A 22,346-nucleotide genomic window follows, 5' to 3' on the forward strand; every position below is an offset into this window, starting at 1 on the left:
TGCTTCTCTGATTTCGGAACATAATATAATTCTTACCAAGCCTAATACACTTTTTAAAAAGACACTTTTTATTTTCAAATAGTTTTAGATTTTCAGAAAAGTTGCCAAGATAGTCCAGTTCCCCCACACCCACTTTCCCCATTATTAACATCTTACATTAGGGTGTACATTTGCCACACTTAATAAATCAGTATGGACATATTAAACGAGGCCATTCTTCAGAGATTTCCTTACTTTTTATCTAATGTTCTTTTTCTGTTCCAGGATCCCACATGCCATTTAGTTGTCATGGCTCCTTAGGCTCCTTTTGGCTGTGACAATTTCTAGTGCTTTTCTTCATAATTGCAAATATACACTGTGGTGGCTGCCTCAATGTCCTGAATCATTTTGACTTTGGGGAAGAGCCAGAAGTCTCACGGTGCCAGATGGTGAATAAGGTGGAGGAGGACACACCGTAAAGTTTTTATTTGACAGAAGTTGCTATACCAGAAGCAATGGGTGACACGGAGCCTTTCCATTGTGATCACAAAATATGGTGAATGCTGCTGCCGAGTGCCATCCAACAGAAAGGCAGGGTCTTCAATATGGGAAGCAGCGCATCAAACCTTAGTAACAGTGTGTGACAAGTTTCAACTTGTTCGGTGCAGCCAGTTGGGTGTGAGCTACGGTTGAGAGAAGGTGTGTTTTAAAGTGTGCCATAAATCACCCTCCATCATGACCAGTTCCGTCACTTCTGGTACGGCAATTTCTGTCAAATAAAAACATTACAGTGTGTCCTCATCCACCTTATTCACTGTGACTTCTGGCTCTTCCCCAAAGTAAAAATGATTCAGGACATTGAGGCAGCCATGACAGCACAACTAAAGATACTCACGAAAGAGGACTTCCAGAACTGCTTCAGAAAGTGGCAAGAACCATGGGATAAATGTGTTTGAAGCAAGGGGGAGTATTTTGAGAGGGATTAATGTGTCTTTTACTATAATAAAATTTTTGATTTAAACACATACCATATTGTCTGATCACACCTCGTACTCTCACCCAGCGACAGTATCTACCTCCCATCTTTCACTTGACTCACGTTCATGCCCCTAGCTTTTTGCCTCTAAAATGATGGGTTCTGGAGTCCAGATGTCCCCTGAGCTTCTAACAGGTATAGGCAACAGCACACACAGGCATCTCCAACTCAGTTTGTTCAAAACCAAGTTCATCTCCTTCATCTCCTCTAGGCCTGCTTGTAGTCAGTGGGGCATCGCCCCCCTGAGAGCCCCATATCTGGGAGGCATCCTGACTTGTCCTGCTCCCTGATTTCTTGGGTAGGAGCAGCTGTCCCTTTTCTTCCTTCCTTGGTTGTGTCTTCTCCACTCTCCACCTTCTGTCTGTCATCTTCTCTCCACCTCCATGATTACCACCTTGGTTCTGGCCCAAAGCAGCACTGCCTGGCTTATTAAATCACTTTTTTATGTCCTGTTTCCAGTCTTTTCTCCTCTGGATCATTCTCTGCCCAGATGCATTAGCTCTTCTGCTTTTCAAACGCCCTTCTGTGGTTCTGTCCTTGAGATAACGTCCTTGCTTCTGAGGACAGCACAGAGGCGGCTCTGGGTCCTTCCACAGCTGCTCACCCTCCCAGACTCCCCACCACCTTGGTCACCGGCAAATCCAAAGTCCATTGTCATCCTCTCAACTTGCCCGGTGGTGTCTGCCTTTTTGTGTTTTCCTGGAAAATCACCTCGGGTCCCTTTCCCCTTGCCTTTCTATTCAAATCTCCTAACCCTGTGGGGGTGACTCTTCTGGAGAGTCTCCCCTGACCCCCTGACAGAGTTAACTCTCTCCTGTACAGCCCCCTCCCACAGGTGTTAGCATTCATGTATCACACTGTATTGTAATTCATTGATACAAGATGACCGATTTCTGTGGGGATCAGGACATCCTTTCTTTGTGCCCATATTAGTCTCCTCCAGCTGCTATAAGGAAGTACCACAGACAACAGAAATTTACTTTCTTACAATTCTGGAAGCCAGAAGTCTGAAATCAACGTGTCAACAGTCAGTTTCTTCTAGGACCTCTCGGTGTGTGGTGGCCACCTTCTCCCTGTGTTTTCATATGGTCTTCCCATTGTGCCTGTATTCAAATTTCTTGGTTTTATGAGGACACCAGCCATACTGGATGAGGGCCCATCCGAATGGCCTCTTTAATCCTAAACCAGAGGGTTAGAACTTCAACATATGAATGCTGGAGAGGTGGGGAGTGGGGAGGGACACAATTCAGCCCGTAACACGGCCCTTCTCTTCTCCTCCTTCTGACAAGCTCTGCGGGCCTCAGCTTCCTGGGGGAACTAACCCTGCAACGTCAAGGATCTGGGAATTGCACGGTCCACGATCAAGTCCTGCCTCTGTCAGTCCTTGGGAGAGATATCTGAGCCTTGAGTCTTTATCTCCAGAATGAGACCATGGAGCTTGCTTGGTGGGGCTTGTGTGAGAACTAGACTGGCTGGTCGCGTCCGGTCAGTACATGGGAGCTGTCACTGTTCTTGTGCCTTGCAGAACTTCCCGTGACATGGAAATGTTTTGTATTTGTGTTGCCCAGTGTGGTAGCTGCTAAGCCACACACAGCTATTGAACACTTGAAATGTGGCTCGTGTGACTGATGAACTGAAAATTTAATTTTAATTAATTGAAATTGAAGTTGCCACATGTGGCCAATGGCTATAGTACATAGGCAGCTCAGCCCAGTGCACCAAGGGCCCTCAGCTTGTCCCAGAGCGTTCCCGCATTAGGCCCTGACATGCTGTCATGGCTGTGAGTCCATTCCCCGGCTCTGTCCCTGTGCTAGGTTCTACTTAGTGGCTCCTGAGGGTTTGCACTTGTTTGGCCTCTCGAAAGCATTGCCAAGTGCAGTGGAGGCCAGACCATGCAGATCAGTAGGCCAGGGGCCACTCAGTCTCTAGCAGCAGTCCTTTGAAAGGGTAAGGGGACACTTATGCAGCACCCTAAGGATTTGCCCCTCTCGGATGGCACCACGCCCTCTCCAACCGGATGTCCTCAAGGGCAGCAGAAACTCAACTGATCTCACCTCCACCTGCATGCGCTTCGGCTGCCCGCAGGGAAGGGCTCCTCCCACACACCACCGGCGCCTCATCCCAGGCGCTGCTGCTTCCGCCTACAGGTCACTCCCTTCCTCAGTCCACTTCTCCATCTCTGCAGCCCCTCCCAATAACCCAGGGCAGCTACCTGCCCAGATCACTTCAAAGCCTGGATCACAGGCTCCAGTTTTGTGACTCCCGTCCCACCCTAGGCTTCCGTTGGCCTTTAGGGCTCAGCAAGAAAGACCAACCCTGTTATCAGGTTCACAAGCCTTGTCTGACCTGTCCTTCCCCAGGCTTATCTCCTCGTGTTATTTTCCTCCCTTCAGGCGACAGTTTCCTTTTTTTCTGGAGCTTGTTCTTTCTCGTTTCCAGGCCTCTGCACAATCTGGTCCCTCGGTACAGCACGGTTCCCCATTAGGGATAAGTCCTGCTGGCATTTCCGTTTCTCCTCAAACACCCTTTCTCCAGGAAGCCTTGCCAGATGGAATTGTGCGTCCCGTTCTGGGATCCCAGAGCACCGTCCAAGTAGTTTCTTCTTTTTTTCCCGCATTTGTGCATGCATGCATCCACTCCCCAGTTGTTTATCGCGCAACGACTAAATGCCCAACGCTGCTTCAGATGCTGGCGACACAATGTAGGGCAAGAAAGACACGGTTCTGGGCCTCCCGAAGGTCACTTACATTCTTGAAGGGTAAGGGTAAAGATTTAAAAAAGTGAACATAGAAACCAAAATAACACAAATTGTGTCCCAGCGAGATAGACAGATGCTAAGACCCGGGCCTGTGGCTACGACCTGTGGGGGCGGCGGGTCCCGGGAGCGGTCGGCAGGGGGCGCGGAGGGGGCGGAGCAGGCCGCCCTGGTCCGGCCCCGCCTCTCGCCCGAACAGGCCCCGCCCCTCAAGCCCCTGCCTCGGGCCCCGCCCCTAGCCGCTGTGAGCGCGCTGGCCCGGCAGCATGGCGGCGGCGGCGGGTGCCCCCCCGCCGGGCCCACCGCAGCCGCCACCGCCGCCGCCGCCCGAGGAGTCGTCAGACAGCGAGCCCGAAGCGGAGCCCGGCTCCCCGCAGAAGCTCATCCGCAAGGTGTCCACGTCGGGCCAGATCCGCCAGAAGGTGAGCCCGAGGCAGCGGCCCGGGCGCGCGCCCCTCACGCCGCGGCAGCCCCGTGAGGCCCGCGGCCCGGCCGGAGCAGCCGCCCAGGCCCGGCCCGGCCCGGCCCAGGGTCCAGCTGCCCGGGTGGAGCGCGCCCCGCGGGGTAACGGGCCGCGCATCCGACCCCGCGCCTGGGCTGAGCACGCCCTCCCGGCGGGTCGGTGGCGGCGGGGACCCCGGGCCCGGGGTGCAGGTGGGCGCCGCGCGGGGCCCCGGGCAGGAGGGGCCGTGCGCCAGGGCCCGGGGCCCGGGGTACGCGCCCTGCTGGGCTGTGAGGGAGCCCCGCGCTGCAAGGACCCGGAGTAAACTGAGGCCTAAGAGGCGGGCGAGCGCGCAGAAGTGGGGGCTGCCGCCTGCACCCGTGGGCGAGCGCTCCCCGAGCCCCGGGTTCTGCACATTTCAGAGGACTGGTCAGGTCATTTCCCGCCGGGTGCTCTGCTCGCTCACCTGCGGTCCCCTGAGAAATCCAGTTGGACCCAAGTGTGGAGACTTTCCGTCACTCGCGTGTGTTTTCGTGCCCCAAAGGGAGGGGATGCGCGTTTTGTGACCGTCCCTCCCTCACTGCTCGGGAAAGCGGGGAGAAGGGTCTTTCCCTGGCTGCGCACCCGCTTGGCACCTAACTCTCCATGGAGAACTCCAGACGCCAAATATTAGCTGCAGAAAGACGCATTTCCTTTCTGCAGGAGGAAAGTTGCACCCTTTGTTTTCCCGTTGCGGTTCCTGTTGAAAACTGCTTATGGTTTTTGCTACAGGTGAACCTTCTGTGTTGGAATAGGGCTTCCTCAAGCAGGTGGCTGGACAGGTGGCAGAGGGCAGGCTGGCTTTGTTGTGGGCAGCCCGGGCAGATCCAGCTGGCACAGACTTTCTCAGTCTGCTGCAGTGCGCTTTTTCTTCGGGGCCAGTGAGGTTCAGCTGTTACTTTTGCCGTGGGAGCCGTTTCTTGCATTAGCTTCTGGTACCTTTGGTCCTAACCCGTTACAAACAGGTTTATTGTGAAGTGCTCCAGTTAGTCAGCAAATAGGTATTGAACACCTGTTTTGTTCCAGGTATAGTAACAGTAATAATTACAATGATGGCAATTCTTTAGTGCTTACTATGTGCCAGGCACTTTTCTTGGGTTAACTTGACAGCACTTTACATGCGTTCACTCATTTAGTATTTGGTGATAAGCCCCTAGATGTAGAGTTGGGTGTTATCTACCCCCATCATCCCTATCTTATGGAATACTAGGAAACTGAGCTAGAGAAGTTCAGTGACTTGCCCAGGGTATCACAGCTAGTAAATAGGGGTCTGGGTCTGAGCCATGGTCAGGATCCCAAGATGGAGGGCAATTTCTCCATCTAGGGGTTCCCAGTCTGTAGGAGGTGGATACATGTGCAAGGGGACTGTACGGCATAGTAAGTGCTGTGGAAGCTCAGAGGTCGGAGAATCGAATTCCTCTGGGAGGCACAGATAGGTCTCTCTTAAGGCGGGATCTTGAGGGGAAGATTTTGCCAGGCTAAGTGGGAAGGAAGGGCTTTCCAGAGTTGAATATTGTGTCTGAACCTTTAGGCCCACCTGGGAATGGTCAGGAGGTGTCAGGTTGAGAGAGTTAGGAAGAGGCTGAAAAGGTAGATGGCTGGACTTTGAACGGCTAGTGTAGGAGATGGGTTTTGGCTTTGGGCACGAGAGAGCCGCTGAGGGTTGTTTAAAGCAGGGGAGTGACAGGGTCAGATGTGCTTTTAGGAAGATCTCCAAGTAAACCTAAATGGCGCTCATTGGAATTGTTCTGTCCTGTTGATTGGTTCTCCAGCGTGGTGTGTGCCTAGTCTGGGGTAGACCGTGTGATTTATAAGTGTGATTAAGATTTGATGTCTCAGAGATGCCAGTGTTTGTCCAGAATTCTGTTCTTAGGACGCAGGTCCCCTCCCCCCCAAACAAAACAAAACAATAGCTGCTATACCAGCTGTTGTAGTTGAGGAGGAGTGATGGGTAGAGTGTTAAAAATATACCCGGAGGACTTGGGTTTCTGAATACAGTCACATCTGCTGTACAAACAGCTTAAGGCTGATTTTTCTTTTGGGTTGTTAGAGTGTAGGAAATGTGAGGCTTACTGTGTGTGCAATAGTTAAGTAGATAAGCCATTCAGAAAACCCTGGTATATGTGGTGCATAAGAGAAATATCCAGAGTGGTATGGGGTATCATTCGGGGTCCAAAAAGGAAAACCAAACCCACTGTAAGTATTTAAAACAGGGAATTTGATTAGGGGCATGCTTGCATAGGTGATGAAGAAGTGAGAATGCATACAGTGGGCAGTGAGGCAACCCTGAGATGAGGCGACAAACAGGAAGCCACTGCCACCCCGAAGCTGGAGGACTGAGGGACTGAGTCCAGGAGCTACTGCTGCCGCCCCGAGCCTGGAGCGCCCTGGGTCGCCTGGCAGGAGCTGGCGCACAGCTGCTGCTGGGAGGGCACAGCTGCTGCTGGGACTCACCCCATCCCCTCCTGCTTGGGAAACCCACCCTGCGTGGATCAGCCCCTCCACCATTTGGGGCAGAGCAGAAGAGCGAGGAGTGAATGGAACCGAGGGCAAGCTGACTCAGGACCAGAGCTCTATGTATGTCCGCTTTTGAAATATCAGTTTAGTGTAGGCTCCAGCTGTCTTAATGGCCAAAGAACAGGAAGTGTCTGATGACAGTGCTTCTCAAGTTTGCATGTGCAGACACAGGCTGTGGGGATCTAGTTAAAACGCACATTCTGGTTGAGTAGGTCTGGGGCAGGGCCTGAGAGTCTGCATTTCTGATCAGCTCCCAGCTGCTGCTGCTGCTGCTCGGTGGGCCAGACTTTGAGAAACAAGACCGTGTGACATGTGTGTAAAAGGAAGCCTTACCAGACTCCAAGGAAGTCTCTAGTTTATGAGGTTCTTTTAAAACTTTTCCCAAACCTTTAGTATACTGAAAATTTGATGTGTGCAGATGTGGGATGGTTGGTTGTTCAGCATTTCATGCATGTCTGATATTTTTATGTAAAATGTTCAAGTGGTAAAAGACAAAGAATAACAGCTTTATTAAGATAAAATTCACATACCACACGGTTCACTCATTTAAAGTGTACAGTTCAGTGGTTCTGTAGTCTATTCACAGATGTGCAACCATCACCACAATCAGTTTTAGAACATTTTCATTGCCCCCAAGAAGAAACCCTGAACCATTAGCATTCACTCCCCATTTCCCCCCAACTCACTCAACCTTAAGTAACTGCTTGTCTACTTTCTGTCTCCTGTCTATACATAGAATCACGCAGCATGTGCCTTTTATTTATTTATTTATTTATTTATTTATTTATTTATTGACTTTATTGGGGAGCAGTGTGTACTTCCAGGCCTTTTTTCCAAGTCAAGTTGTTGTCCTTTCAATCTTAGTTGTGGAGGGTGTCGTTCAGCTTCAAGTTGTTGTCCTTTCAGTCTTAGTTGTGGAGGGCGCACTCAGCTCCAGGTCCAGTTGCCGTTGCTAGTTGCAGGGGGTGCAGCCCACCATCCCTTGTGGGACTCGAGGAGTTGAACTGGCAACCTTGTGGTTGAGAGCCCACTGGCCCATGTGGGAATCGAACCGGCAGCCTTCGGAGTTAGGAGCACAGAGCTCCAACCGCCTGAGCCACCGGGTGGCCCAGCATGTGCCTTTTGTGTCTGGTTTTTTCGCTTAGCATGATGTGTTTGAAGTTCATCCATGTTGTAGCATGTACCGGTACTTTTTCTTCTGATTGCTGAATAATATTCCACGGTACAGATGTACTACATTTTACTTACATTCATCCGTTCATGGGCAGTTGGGTTAGCTCCACTTTGGGCTGTTCAGGATCACGCCGCCATGAACACGCATGTACATGGTTCGTTTCTCGGGGGTATATACCTAGGAGTGGATTTGCTGGGTCACATGTAACTATGCTTAACCTTTGAGAACCTGCCAGACTGTTTTCCAAAGTGGTTGCACCATTTTACATCCTTCCCAGCAGTGGAGGAGGGTTCCAGTTTTTCCACGTCCTCAGTTTGGCTGTCTTTGATGACAGCCTTCCTAGTGGGTGTGAAGCGGTGTCAAAGGTGTGTAAAGCTAGTGTGTAGTCATATTGAATAGCCTACACTTTGGTGCAAATGAAGTTGATTCACATCCTGTTCTCCTGCTTAAAAGACATGTGATCACAGACGAGTTTCTAAACTTCTCTTAAGACTTGGTTTCCTCATTAATTCTTGGGTCGGCAGTAGTGACAGTAAACGTTAGGTGTGTGTTCCTGAGCCTCAGTTTCTATATCTGCAAAATAGAAATGATAATAATAGTTTTCAGATCCGTAAAATAGAAATGACGGTAACTCATAGAATTAAATGGGATAATCTATGTACAACACTTAGCGTATTGCCTGGCATATCGTAAGCATTCAATAAAGGGTTGCTTTTATGATTATTTGTCTTTCTGATTGTTCATTTTTTGTGTTTCAAACAGTAGTCATCTCCCTGAATTGCTCCTCCCCCAGCTCAGGTTGATCTGGGTGAGTCTCCATGTCTGTCATACAGAACAGCAAATAAAAATGACTCTGGCAGACAATTAGGAATGAACACCGTTTTAAAAAGTTGTTAATTTATTGAATACTAGTGGGAATACCTTGGGATAGGCATTATTTTCCTTGTTTCACAGATCCCGTTTAACTCAGCAGATGCTGGAGACCTGAAACTTAAGTGTGCTGGGCACTGGGCGTCTTACTGAACAACAAAACCCCCCCTCGAGCTAGTAGTCTGAAGACAAGACAGACATTGCTGAAATAATCACACATTTACTGTGCAGTGGTGACAGTGATGAGTGCTAAACAGGAGCGGTCCGGAGTGCTCTGGGAGGCTCTAATAAGTGAATTTGACCTGATACTCAGGCAGTTATGGGAAGGGCTTCTTGACGAAGGCACTGTTTGGCTCAATCTGAAAGATGAGTAAGAAAAAGTGACTTCCGGTAATGGGGGGCCGAGTAACTGACTAGCCATTCCGCCATGCACCATCTGCTGATCTGAGAGAGCTAGTCAGATGACGCCGTATGCGGGGCTAGGATGGGGAGGACGATGGGCTGTGGGAGTGAGCATGGCCTCTCGGCTGCTGTTTACCTTGGGGTCAGTAGTAGGGTGTATAGTGGGAATAGTGTCCCCCCCCTTCCCGACCCAAGTCACCTGGAACCTCAGAATGTGACCTTATTGGGAAATACGGTCTTTGCAGATACCATTAGTTAGGGATCTTGAGATGAAATCATCCTGGATTTAGGGTGGACTCTAAATCTAATGTCTGGTGTCTTTATAAGAGAAAGGGGAGAAAGCGTTGGATACAGAGAGACACAGAGACAAAGGCCATGTGAAAACAGAGGCAGAGGTTAGTTATGCCGCCACAAGCCAAGGACCGGTGGGGCCTGTAGAGGAGGTGATGGCATCTTCCCCTGGCCCCTTCAGAGGGAGCGTGGCTTTGCGGATACCTTGATGTCAGCCTTCCAGCCTCCTGAACTGTGAGACAACACATTTCTGTTGTTTAGGCCTCCGACTCTCTGGTGCTTGGTTATGGGGCAGCCACAGGAAATGAATATGGGGCCATATATTGACTCCGAAGGGAAGCTGAGAGGCTGAGCTCTCAGGCTGTCCGAAGTGCCCTGATGGGGGCGAGGGTGGGGGTGCAGCCAGGGCATCAGGCTCTGCCAAAGGGCAGCAGTCTTGGGTGAATCCCTTAATTTGGGTTGGGATCCCAAAAAGCCACTTGCAGGGAATGAGGAGGAACCAGAAGTAGGACTTCCAAAGGGTCACAGCCCTGCTTCAAATCATGTCAGGTCTCTGAAATTAGATTCAACTAATCCTGGATTGCTGCTCTCTGTCTCCAGGTTTCTGACAGAAGCAACTTGAATGCTCTGTAGAGGGAGTTAACGTCATCTGGTCCTCCAGTTGTTTTCACAAGCCCTGTTGGAAATTCAGTGTTCTGGGTATGATAAAAAATAGGCACGGAGGGAGGCACTGGCACATGAGTTAATACCAATAGAAACAACAGACTATGAAGGCTCCAGATATCAGATAGAGACTTTAAAACAACTGTGCTTACTATGTTTAAGGAGATAAAAGACCAGACTGAGAATTTAGGCAGAGAACTAGAAACTCAAAAGAAACCAAATGAAAATTTTACAACTGAAAAATGTAATAATCAAAGCTAAGTGCTCAAAGGAAGGGCAGATTAGACACAGCTGAGAAATAATTTAGTGGCCCAGAAGATAGCTCAAAAGAATATCCAAAAGGAAGCCTGGAGAGGTGAAAAAATGGGAAAATTAGACAGGGTAGGAATCAGAGATAAGAGTGAGAAGCTCTAACTTGTGTTTGTCATCTAAGAAAGGAGAAAAAATTGGGCCGAAACAACATTTGAAAAGATAATGCGTGAGAATTTCTCAACAATTATTAAAAGGTGCCATCCACAGATTCGATGGCCCCAAGAGCACAAAGAAAACCACACCCAGTCACTTCCTAATATAACTGCTGAAAACCATAGACGAAGAGACTTGAAAGCAGCTGGAGACAGATCACCCTCAAAGGAGCAACAGTTAGATTGACAGCTGTGTTCTTAACAGAAACCAAGGAAGACAGAAATCAGCTGCAATTTAAGTGCTGAAAGAAACTGCTAACCTGGAATTCTTTACTCACCAAAAAGATCCTTCAGAAATCAAACTGAAATAAAGACATTTTCAAAGAAACAAAGACATCTTTTTGTGAGCAGATCCACATTAAAGGAAACATTAAGGGTTTTTTGTTTGTTTGTTTTTGGTTGAAGGAAAATGATCTCAGGTGAAAGGTTAGAGTTGCAGAAAGGAATAGAGAACAACAAAAAGGGTATCGACATGGAAAAGACCAAATGATTATTGACTGTAAAACTTAATTATCTTTGGGTTTAAAATACCTATAGAATTAAAGTACGTAACAATGGCATGTAAGTCAGAAGGAAGGTAAATGGAATAGAACTGTTTTAACTCTTGCTTCGGATGTTTTCCTGTGGCTTGCACTATCAATAACAAAGGTGTTTTGTATTCCATATTTGGTAACAATTTTTTTTATGTCATCAATGCCATTAGAGTCTAATTTATCTATCCGTAAATCTAATTGATGCCACCCAGTATGTTTTGAGTATTTTTTGCGAACATTCAATATAATGGTAAATTTATTACTATAACATAGGTTTAAAATAAAAACAATGTCATTTATGTACAAAGCAGCTCAGAATGTTCTTAAATGCATAAAGTAGTCAAAATATTAATTTTTTATTTTTTGTGCATTTTTGACACATTTTGGAAAAAAATCTTGAAATCAATTAACGCAGTAAAAGAGTTAATGTCCTTACATTTCCACCAAGAAGAAAAATGAACCAATTAATGTTAAACAAGTCCCAAATACATGTAATCTGTGTGGCAGCCACTAAATTGTGAAAGTATATGATGTCTTAGCTTAAACGCAAGGAAAATTGAATAATAAGAAATTCTAAAAGAGAAGCCAAGAAAGGAGACAAAAGGGAACATTGAACAAGTAGATCAAAACAGTAAGTTGATAGACTTAAATCCCAATATATCAGTAACCACATTAAATGTAAGTGGACTTGAATGCTCCAGTTAAAGGACAGAGACTGTCAGACAGGTAAGAAAACCTGATAAGGCTATTTAAAAGAGACATATTTAAAGCAAAAGGATATAAAAAGTGACTGTAAAAGAATGGGAAAAATACTATGCACACACTAACCAAAAGAAAGCTGGTGTCGCTATTTTACTATCAGACAAAATAGACTTTGAAGGCAAAATTTATTTATTAGCGATAAAGATATACTGATAAATGATAAATGGTTTACTTCAGATATAATTTAAAATCTGTATGTATCTAATAATGTAACTTGAAAATATGTAAAGGAAAATTAATTCAACTGTAATGGAAATAAACAAATCGATAATCACAGTGGGATATTTTAACATCCCTGTCTCAGGTGCTGTTATGATAAGCAGACAAAAAAAATTAGTAAAAATGTAGAATTGAGCAACATAAGTATTAAACTTGACCTAATGGACATATATAGCAACTGCAGAATTGAATTCTGTCCAGATGAACAAGCCACATTCGTCAGAATTCACTGAATGCTGGCTACAAGGCAATGCTCAACACATTTAAAAGGATTGAAATGCAGACTGTTCTCTACCAACAATGGAGTTAAGCTAGGAGTCAGTAAAATGAAAATTTCCACATATCTGAAAATTTAGAAATCTCTTTCTAAATAACTTACGAGTCAAAGAAAGCTAGAACGTACTTTGAGTTGAATTACAGCAAAATATATCATAACTAATGGGGTACAGCTTAAGTCATGTTTAGAGGGAAGTTTATAGCTTTAAGTGCATTTATCTGAGTACAGAAGACGTGCTGAAAATCCACAGCCTAGGCATGTACATCAGGGAGTTAGAGCAACAGAAGCACAATAAATGCAAAGAAAGTGGGATGAAGGGAATAGTGAAGAACAGGAGTTAATGAAATGGGGAAACATTCATTAAAAAGGATCGACAAAGGCAAAAACTGATGTGAAAAATCAGATAAAAATGACAAACCCCTGCAGGAGTAATCAAGAAAAAATAGAGAAGGCAAACAATGTTAGGAATGAAAAAGAGACGTATTTGAAGATCCTACGGACATTAAAAATAATTAAAAAGTATTGCAAACAACTTTACACAAGTAAAGTTGAAAATTTAGACCAAGTAGACAAGTTCCTAGAAAAACAACTTAAAACTGACACCAGAAATAGAAAATGCAAATTGTTTTATTACTATTAAAGATACTGAATCCATAATTTAAAAGCTTTCGACAAGGATAAAAATCTAGATCCAGATGACTTTTACTAGTGAAGTCTAAGCATTTAAGTAAAAAATAACACCAGTTTTACATAAACTCTTCCAGGAAATAGAAAAAGCAATAAACACACTGTATCTCTTTTTATGAGACCAACAAAATTTGAAAACTTCCTAAACAAAATGTATGATTATCCCAACAGATGCGGAAAAATACATTTTGATAAAATTCAACACTCATTCACATTGGAACAGGGAGGGTGTCAACAAGCTTTTTCCGTGGAGGGCCAGGCTGTAGAGTTAGGCTCGGTGGGCGTGTGACTACTCCGCGTGGCCTCCGTGTGTAAAAGCTGCACAGCGCGTGTGGGTGGGGCTGCGCTCCTGCACTGTGTTGCCCGCCCCTGGAATCGGGAAACTTCCTCAATCTGAGACCAGCCACAAACCCCGCAAACCTCATGCTTAATTAATGGTAGATGTTGAAAGTTCCCCCCTCATCATGGATGCCATGATTGCCACTTTAACATTTGCAGTAAGGCAAGAAAAAGAAAGAAAAGGTGTAAGGATTGGAAACGAATATGAGGAAGATGATAGAATTATTTCCTCAGGCCTGCACGTATGCAGATAAGGTATAATAAATAATAGAGTACAGCAGGGTTGGTGGGTACAGGACAGTGTACAAAAATCTGCCTTTCTGTGTGGTATAATAAAAAAATATGTCGGCTCTTTGTTCCTGAGACTTAGGAGTGTCTTTTGTTATTCATAACGGCCCCTTTGGACTACACGGACATTATGCTAATAAGTGACTGGGGTGGGGCCCCTCGATAGCCTCAGGTTAGGGGCTGGTCGCCCAAAGGACCAAACATGATTAGAGGTGTGAGCGTTTGGCCTTGCACCCAAATTTCCTAGTAGGGAGAGGGCCTGCCGATTGTTATCAAAACTTTTTTCAGGGGGATTTGGGAGTTCCTGGGCGGGTGAGCCCATTACTGTGCCTGCGGGTAACACCTGGGGAGGGCATGGATGCTCGGTCCCCTGCCCCCCACACCTTGCCCTATGCATCTCTTGTTAGGCGTGTCTTCCAGGTGTTGGTAGGGGCGTGGAACAAGGGCCCATCTGTCGTTGGTGGGATATTAAATTAGTGCCACCACTTTAGGAGACATTTTGGCAGTGTCTGTTAAAGTTGAGGAAATGTATACTTTCAGCAAACTGTCTTGCTAACAGTTTATGTAAGCAAATGTACTCCAAGAGGCATGTGCAAGCGTATTACTACTGTTAGTATTTGTAATAGCTCCAAAGTGGAAGCAACCCAAACGACTCCCTACAGTGGAATGGACAAATTATGGTATGTTCTTACAAGAGAATACATCCATGAAAACCAGCTCCTGCTACCTGCCGATGGAAGGATTAATCACAGCACTAAAGCTGTCTGGCTGAAAAGCCACACATAAAATAATACATTCTGTGTGTTCCATTTATAGTCAGGTCAGAATAGAAGGGACGCCCCAGGCTGTAGGCTTGTCTGCTTGTGTGTTTAAGCTCATGTGCAAGGAACTGGTGATCAGAGAATTCTGGGTGCTGGGAAGGGACGGGAGGCGACTGGATGGCACACGAGAGAAGGAGCTTCTGGGGCGCTGGCCATGTTGTTTCTTGACCTGGGTGGTGGTTAGTTGGGTTCTCAACTTGTGCATTTTTGTTTTGTGGATTTAACTTTACATGTACTATTTTATAATGACAAAATTTTGTTAAAGAATTAATAAAAGAATTTGGTAGAGGTAGCTGGTCCGAGAGGTACGCAAAGGTCCTGTGGCCAGATGAAGCTTGGGGAAACTAAGGGGCTGAAAGAAAGCTGGTGTAGGTAGAGCTAGCAAGTCGGGGAGACCTGGATTGTGCCAGGAGGCTGGGAGCTGCGTAGGAGGCCGTGTGGGGAGCTCTGCAGCAGTGGGGTCCTGCTGCTTTAAGATTCCGAGGAGTGGGACGTAATCGGATCCAGGTTGTAAAGATCACGCCAGCTGTGTTGTGGCTGCTGGAGTGGATGCTGGCTGACCCATGCGGTAGGAGATGATGGTAGCCTGGGCCAGGGTTGTGGTCCTGGAGAGAATTAGTTGGCTTTGACATTGTGAGGAGTCGGTGATGGTTTGGTGTGGGTGTTGGGAAGAGGAGGCTTGCGATTCACGTGACCGCCTGGGTAATGGAGCCTCCTCTGAGAAAAGGAGCTGTGGTTGAGGACCACTCAGAATTTCGCTCTCACAGCTCTGCTGCCGGGTATTCTGGATCCTGTTATGCTCAGCTGCCCCATTTTCACAGGTGAGGGACAGACTCAGCAGGCAGGCAGCTTGCCGGCGCGCCATGAGGCTGCCCAGGGCTCGGGATTCCAGATCGCACCTCTTCCTGGGGTATCCCACCCAGCCCCTCAATCATGTGGAAGGTGGGAACGGTTCCCCTGGGCCTGAGAGAATAGGGGACAGTGGAAGAGGGCCTGGTCGGGCTCTGGGGTCCTTGGCTTCCAGGAAGTGGCAGAAGAGGAAGTGGGAGAAGCGGGAGAAGGCGGGAAGGGGAAGGAGGTAAGACTGAGTTCAGCACCCATGGATCCGCCAGCGTTATCGCTGTCGTTCCCGGATTAGTGTTTCCTTCTGGACTGTTTGTCTGAATATGTTTAATTTAGTTGAAATGAAACTAAGTTTTCACGTTAATGTTATAAGCATTCCTCCATGGAATTAAAACATCTTTATTATCCTTTGTAATGGTTGCACCATACAGTGTGTGACGTTATCTTTGCAAGGAAACCTTTTTTTTCCAGGTTTTTGTTCTGAAAAATGTAAAAATAACAGTAGTACATTGTACACCTAGTACAATAATTGTACACCTACTCAATAATTAACATGTTGCCAGATATGCCTTATCTATATGTATTGAATGTAAGTAAATAATTTGCTAAATCTCTTGAAGGTGATGTGTAGACATCACGACAGTGTACCCTCCAAATAGCTCAGCATGCATCTCCTAAAAGTGACATTTTCCTATATGCCATTATTACATCTGAACTTCTAAAAATAAGGACATTTCCCTATAATACCATTATTATACCTACAAAATTAATTGTAATTTTCTAATATCTGATATCCACATCATTTTTAGATTTCCCCAGCTTGAACCAAAAATGTTGTTTGCAGCGTCCTTGAAGCCTCCCTTCTGGGACCCGCGAGCCAATCAAAATCCACGCATTGTGTTGGGTTGTATCTTTCTAGTCTCCGAGGTCAGCTCCGTGCCCCACCCCCAGCCTTCTCTCTCCCCTCCTCACTATGACACTGGCTTTTTGAAGAGACAGGGGCACTTGTCTTGTAAAGTCTGTTTCTAGCTCTGTCTGACAGTTTCTTCCTGGTTTCTTTTGCATTGTTCTTTCATCCTCTGCGTTTGCTGAGAACTGGGAGCGCCAGGGTTTGAAGACTGGATTATACATAATCAGGTGGATGCTTTGGGCAAATCTTGATTTGAGATGCTCTGTGTCCTGTCACGCTGTCCTCGCTGCTGTTACCATTTGGTTTATGTGGACATGCTAGATCTTTCCATTGGATATGTGGATTTCCCTTTCGCAGTTAGTTAGAAGTGGTCTGTGAGGTGATTCCAGGGCACATACAAATACCCTTTTCTCCAGCTTTTCACCAAATGGCTTCCTGCGTTCACACATGATACTTGCCTGAATCAGTGGTAGTGAGAGTTGGCAAAATGGAGCTCCCGCCCCTTCTGGCGTTTCTTCCACATTTATCTTGGTGTTCTGTGAATTCTTCCCCCTGGGGAAGGACTGCAGTTCCTCTTTAAAAGGTAGGGTAATGGATAGATTCTTCCCGATTAATTACCAATTTTCAAAGCAAGGATTTGGTAGAAGAGTCTCCCCAGAGGAGGTGAGTGTGTGAGTCTCTCTCTTTGTATCACTCTAGATTCATGACTTTTTATTCAGTGTTTTACATCAGTTACCGTCATTCTTTTTGAAGGGGCTCTCCTGGGAAAATTGGGAAAATGTTCTCAATTGTCCCCATTTTCCCAGGAGAGCCCCTTCAAGCTGGCTCTTCAGTCTTTGAGCCTTGCCTGCTGTGTCACAAGCTGTCTTTTACTCTGGATGGAGCCCAGAGGTGGGGTTGTGGGCAGAGGGGACAGCTTGTGTCCTGTAGCTGAGGTGGCTGGCCCAGGGCCCACGTGTGACCCTGCCGTTCTTCCTCCTGTGCCCAGGCTGGCAGTGGTCTGTGATTGCAGCACAGGAGGCTGGCAGGCCTTTGCTTTCTGTTTTGGGGGTGTGGTAAAATGAGTCTGTGGGTTTGAACTGCCGTTAGCTGTGAGCCTGGCTGTACTGCGTGAGACCGGCCACAAGCCCAGGGCTGTGCCGCCGATGCTCTGGGCAGCTCTCCGCGCCACCTTGGTCTCGGTGCTGGGCTGTTTTGGGCCACCTGCCACCCACTGCGACTGGCTCTGCCCTTGTGTGTTGGTGGTTTTCCTGAGCTCAGCTCCTCTGGCCCCACGAGGGTGAGGTACACCCCAGGCTCCAGGAGGAGCAGTGCTTTGTCCTTGTGGCAAGATGGAAGAGGGCTACTCTGTTTCTTTTTTAAAAAATTGAACTATTTTAACCACTTAAAATGCACAGTTCAGTGGCATTACGTATCTTAACAATGCTGTGCAATGTGGTGAGCCACTATTTAGTTCCAGAACTTCTTTTATCTCCTACGTGGAATCCCCTTCACCGTTAAGCTGTCACTGCCCATTCCCTCTTCCTCCCCAGCACCTGGCAACCACTAATTGACGGGTTTGCCTATTCTGGATATTTCGTGTCAGTGGACTCATACAATAAATGGCCTTTTGTGCCTGGCACCTTTCACTTAGCATGTTGTCGAGGCCCATCCATGCTGTAGATGCTCTCGGTACCTCATTCCGCTTTCTGGCTGGTGCTAGTCCGTGGTATGGACGGCCGGCAGTTTGTGTCTCAGTTCATCTGCTGATGTGTATTTGAATTGCTTCTACCCTGTGGCGATTGTGACTAGAGCTGCTATGAACAAGTTATTGTTTGAACGCCTGCTTTCCATTCTTTGGGGTATATGCCCAGGGAGTGGAATTGCTGGGTAAATCTGTGTTTACCTTATTGGGGAAGCTCCAAACTGTTTTCCACCATGGCTGAACCATTTCACATTTCCAGCAGCAATGTATAAGGGCTCCGTTTCTCCACACTTGCCAACACTTGTTATTTTCTTTTTCTCTCTCGCCTTCCTTCCTTCCTTCTTTTTTTAATATGGCCATCCTGGTGGGTATGAAGTGGTATCTCATGGCATTGATTTGTATTTCCTTAGTGACTAATGATGTTGGCTTATTGACTATTTGTACATCTTCTTTGGAGAAATGTCTGTTATAGTCCTTTGCCCATTTTAAAATTGGATTATCTTTTGTTGTGGAATTGTAAAAGTTCTTTGTATATCCTGGATACTAGGCACTTATCAGATATATGATTTGCAGATATTTTTCCCATCCTGTGGGTTGTCTTTTCACTCTCTTGATAGTGTCCTTTGATGAATAAAAGTTTTACATTTTGGTGAAGTCAGGTTCATGTTTTTTCTTTCTTTGCTTGTGATTTTGGTATCATATTTACAAAACCATTGCCAAATGAAAGGTCAAGAAGACTTATGCCTATGTTTTCTTCTAAGGATTTTGTGGTTTTAGCTCTTATAATTAGTCTTTTATCCATTTTGAGTTAATTTTTGTGTAGAATGTGAGGTGAGGTCCAGCTTCATTCTTTTGCATGTGAGCAGCCGGTTATCTCAGCACTATTTGCCAAGGGCCACTTTTTAAAGCTGGATTCTGCCTCAAGCTTGATATACTTTGTGATACTAAAACCAACCAATGAGCTTTTCAGGATTGGTTGGTAATCTTGCCCATTTTGGATTGGTCTCGCTAGAGTTCATAAAGTGAGTCTTAATAGAATCATTCCTGTGTATAGTTACTGTGAGACATTTACACATTTAAACAGTTTAACAGGAAATATCTGCATTTCGGAATTTTTACTGCCATAGAACTCTTCTTCATTTCATGTTTGAGAGCATGGACTCAATTCAGTTCTTTTCATGGTTTCAAAAAATTTGAAATAAATATTCATCTCATTAAATCCATTCCCATTTGATAGTCTTTGATTTCTTTGATAAAGATTGTTTATCTTTGATAAAGATTTCACTCAGAAGCTGAGCGAAAAGGAAGCCTGGAAAATTGTTCTTCACCCCCTTTCTCTCTGTGGAGGCTGAAAGTTTGCATGTATTTCTAAGAGGGCAAAAACAAACAAACAAACAAAAACCCCGCTGTGTCAAGATTGAGGTATTACCTAAGTGTATTTTTATACCTAACTAGTATTGTGTATGAACTGGAATTTTGCTGCTTATAGAAACTATAGCTTCGGACGTGTGTGAAAAATTCCAAGAAAGTGCATGCTTTCCACCCAGTCATTTCACCCGTGGGATCCTGTCCTGAGGAATTTATCTTAAATATGAAAAAGCATAATTGACAGGATGTTTACTGCACTGTTAAGTATAAAAAGTTGCAAACCGGGAAGCACTCCAATTTAAGGACAGTTGCTGACACGTGTTGGTGTTGGCCCCGTGCAGACTCGGCGCCTGGGTGGTCTTACTTCACCGTCACAGGGTGTGCCAATTGCCGTGAGGTGGCGGAGGTGGCCGGCCGGCAACAGGCCACACAGCTGGGACGTTGGGGAGCCAGGTTCTGCGCTCGTGCCTAATGCGGCCGAGCAGGTGACCGAGGAAGGCAGTAATGGGACAGCGCTTGGAGGTGCTGGGAAGCTGAGAGGCGTTGGGTTTCCAGCTGTGTGCAAAGCCCCGCGCGTGGGGAGGAAGACGAGACCGTGTCCCAGCTGCTATCAGGGATCGCACTTGGTGGCGCAGTTTGGATTATTTTTATTTGTACTTTTCTGCATTTTTCTAAAATGAGTGTTATTATTTTATAATATTTTATAGTCACAAAACAAAAGCATCACATGCTGCCCTTCAATTGAAGCTTCCTGACGGTAACAGTGGCTGTCTTGACAAAATGGTTTAGGATGTCGTGCTCTAGTAGCAGAAGGTAGAGACGAGTCTGCCCTCAGTCTCTTCTCTGGAATGTCCTAAAACACAGTTGAAACAGTACCAACTGTCAGGTACACAAAAGGGCGTGACTTGTAAAAACGTAGGATTTAAATTTTGGAGTATCCTAATAAATGTATACATTCTATGGAGCATCTTAGCTATGTTCTCCTTTGTCTAAACGTTTAACTCCTGTGTTGAAAATAAATCTGAACTTATCTAGGCAGGGAGTTCAGGGTCTTGATAGGACTAAGATATATGTTAGCCTGACGCTGCAACTGTCTGATGTATGAAAGTTCTCAGGTTCTTAGATAGGTCCGTAATTATGTCAGAGTCCTTAAGCATTTGAATAGTGTATAGAGAAACAAAACACAAAATAAAAGCAGAGGTGGTGACAATACGTCGTTTGGAAAAGCAGGTTGTTAAGTAATTTGTGTGTTCTGTAACCTACTTTTCTTTACACACTGAAAACACGTTGGAAAGATGTTGTATCAGGATGTTGGTGGCAGGTGTTAGCAGTGGCTGGACACAGTGTTTTCATGGAAAGACAGTAACCGCCAGTACGCATGGCCGCCGAAAGTCAGGCTGTTTCACACAGGACTTGATTTCCACCTAATGTCTGAAAATGGGCAGGGGACAGAGGGTGGGGCGCGTGCTCAGGGAGAGGGTAACGATGTGCAGCATTTTGCTGTATGTGAGCATTTCTCAGGTATTTGCCTTCTGTACAGCACCCCCTGAAGTGGGGTAGACAGATCAGGAAACTGGGGTGTCGGGGCGTGGCTGCTTTCAGCCCCAGCAGTACCAGCTTCAGGCCTTGCACTCAGCCCTGTGGTGTGTTTCATTCACTTCTGGGTTAGCAAAGCTCCTGTCTCCCTCCGTAATGGAAATTTCCTAATGTACACAAAAGTAGGGAGAGGACTTGAATTAATCACCCAGCCTAAACAGTCCTCAGGGTCGTGTCTTTCTTGTTTCATCGGTCCCCATCCCCCAGCCCCACTTTTTTCTGAGTAATTAAAGCAAATTCCTAACAGTACTTTTACTTTGCGAAAGTATCCCTCCACCAGCGTGCAATTTCCCTAAAGGTCAAGGGTCTCATCTCTTTCATCATCATATTCCCAGCAGTGCTTGCACTTAAGTGTTCAATAAATATTTGTTGAAACAAAGAGTGCGTTTCATTCCATAGTCCATAGGGAGGTGGGTTTCACTGCGCAGGCTCACAGAAGCTGGGTGACGCTTTGCTGCCTTAAGTGAACCACAGCGTGTGTGTGTTTGGGACATTGCTCCTGCTGCTGGTGGCTCGGGTTTGCCCGTGTCGTGTGTAGTGGAGATGGGTTGTGCCTTGATACATGTACACTTGTCTGTATGTTCACCCACAAAAGTGGGAAGATTAGTTAGAACTATGGTTAGTCTTGCTTAACTTGTGAAAACAACAAAACAGAACAAAGAATGAAAACCTTTCCTCCAGCATGCACTTTTTTTTCTTTTCACCTGATAATGAAGGTGGAGAGAGTTGAAATCAGACAGACCTGGGTTTGAACACCACCTCTGTCCCTTCTCTATAGATATGGGTCCTCTCTAGACCTCAGTTTCTTCCTAAGTGAAATGGCGTGGTAACTGTCCACAGGGTGGTGAAGATGAAATGAAATACTGATGCTAAAACCAAGTTCCTGGTACGGAGTAAGCACTCGACAAATACTGACGCTTTCATCTCTTGGTCCCTGTTTCTGTGAAATGGGAATGTTTACCACGTCTCCCTTAGGGGCGTTGTGTAGATGAAATGGGATCACCTATGGAAAGCCCTGAGATTTGGGGACACTGGCATTCGTGACAGAGTGGCCATTGATGGTGACCCAGCAGGAGCTAACTCAGCCCACCCACCTTTACTAGCCAGGAATGCATGTGGCAGACCGATGACACCCGTGGGACCCAGATTGCTTCTGCCTTTTTGCCTCACCGACTTTAGACTGTTGACTTGTCACCTCATGGCCTCAACATGGCTGCCACCGCTCTAGATGTGGTGTGTGCATTCAAGGCGAGAAGGAAGGGGAACGGGGAGTGGGAGCCTCATGTGTTCCCACGTGTCAGTGAAGCAGCGCCCCCACCTCCCTGGCCCCGGGCAGCACGTCTGTGTCGGTCTCTGACTGAGTCTTGTGTCCAGCACTGGGAGGTGG

The 22,346-nt window shown here is 46.3% G+C and overlaps 1 protein-coding gene across 2 annotated transcripts in view; it reads left to right on the plus strand.

Annotated features, from left to right (window-relative positions):
• The first annotated feature begins 4,002 nt into the window (after positions 1–4,002).
• Positions 4,003–22,346, plus strand: part of DGKD (diacylglycerol kinase delta) — a 101,543-nt gene continuing 83,199 nt past the window's right edge. Inside the window, exon 1 of one of the 2 annotated variants that reach the window (XM_074315255.1) lies at positions 4,003–4,192. In XM_074315255.1, coding sequence (XP_074171356.1) covers positions 4,037–4,192 — 156 coding nt within the window. In that variant the 5' untranslated portion in view covers positions 4,003–4,036. The remainder of the gene's footprint in view (positions 4,193–22,346) is intronic. The other variant, XM_074315247.1, reaches the window with a different exon arrangement.

This window comes from Rhinolophus sinicus, linkage group LG01 (genome assembly GCF_036562045.2).
Source record: "Rhinolophus sinicus isolate RSC01 linkage group LG01, ASM3656204v1, whole genome shotgun sequence".
Classification (NCBI taxonomy): Eukaryota; Metazoa; Chordata; class Mammalia; order Chiroptera; family Rhinolophidae; genus Rhinolophus; species Rhinolophus sinicus.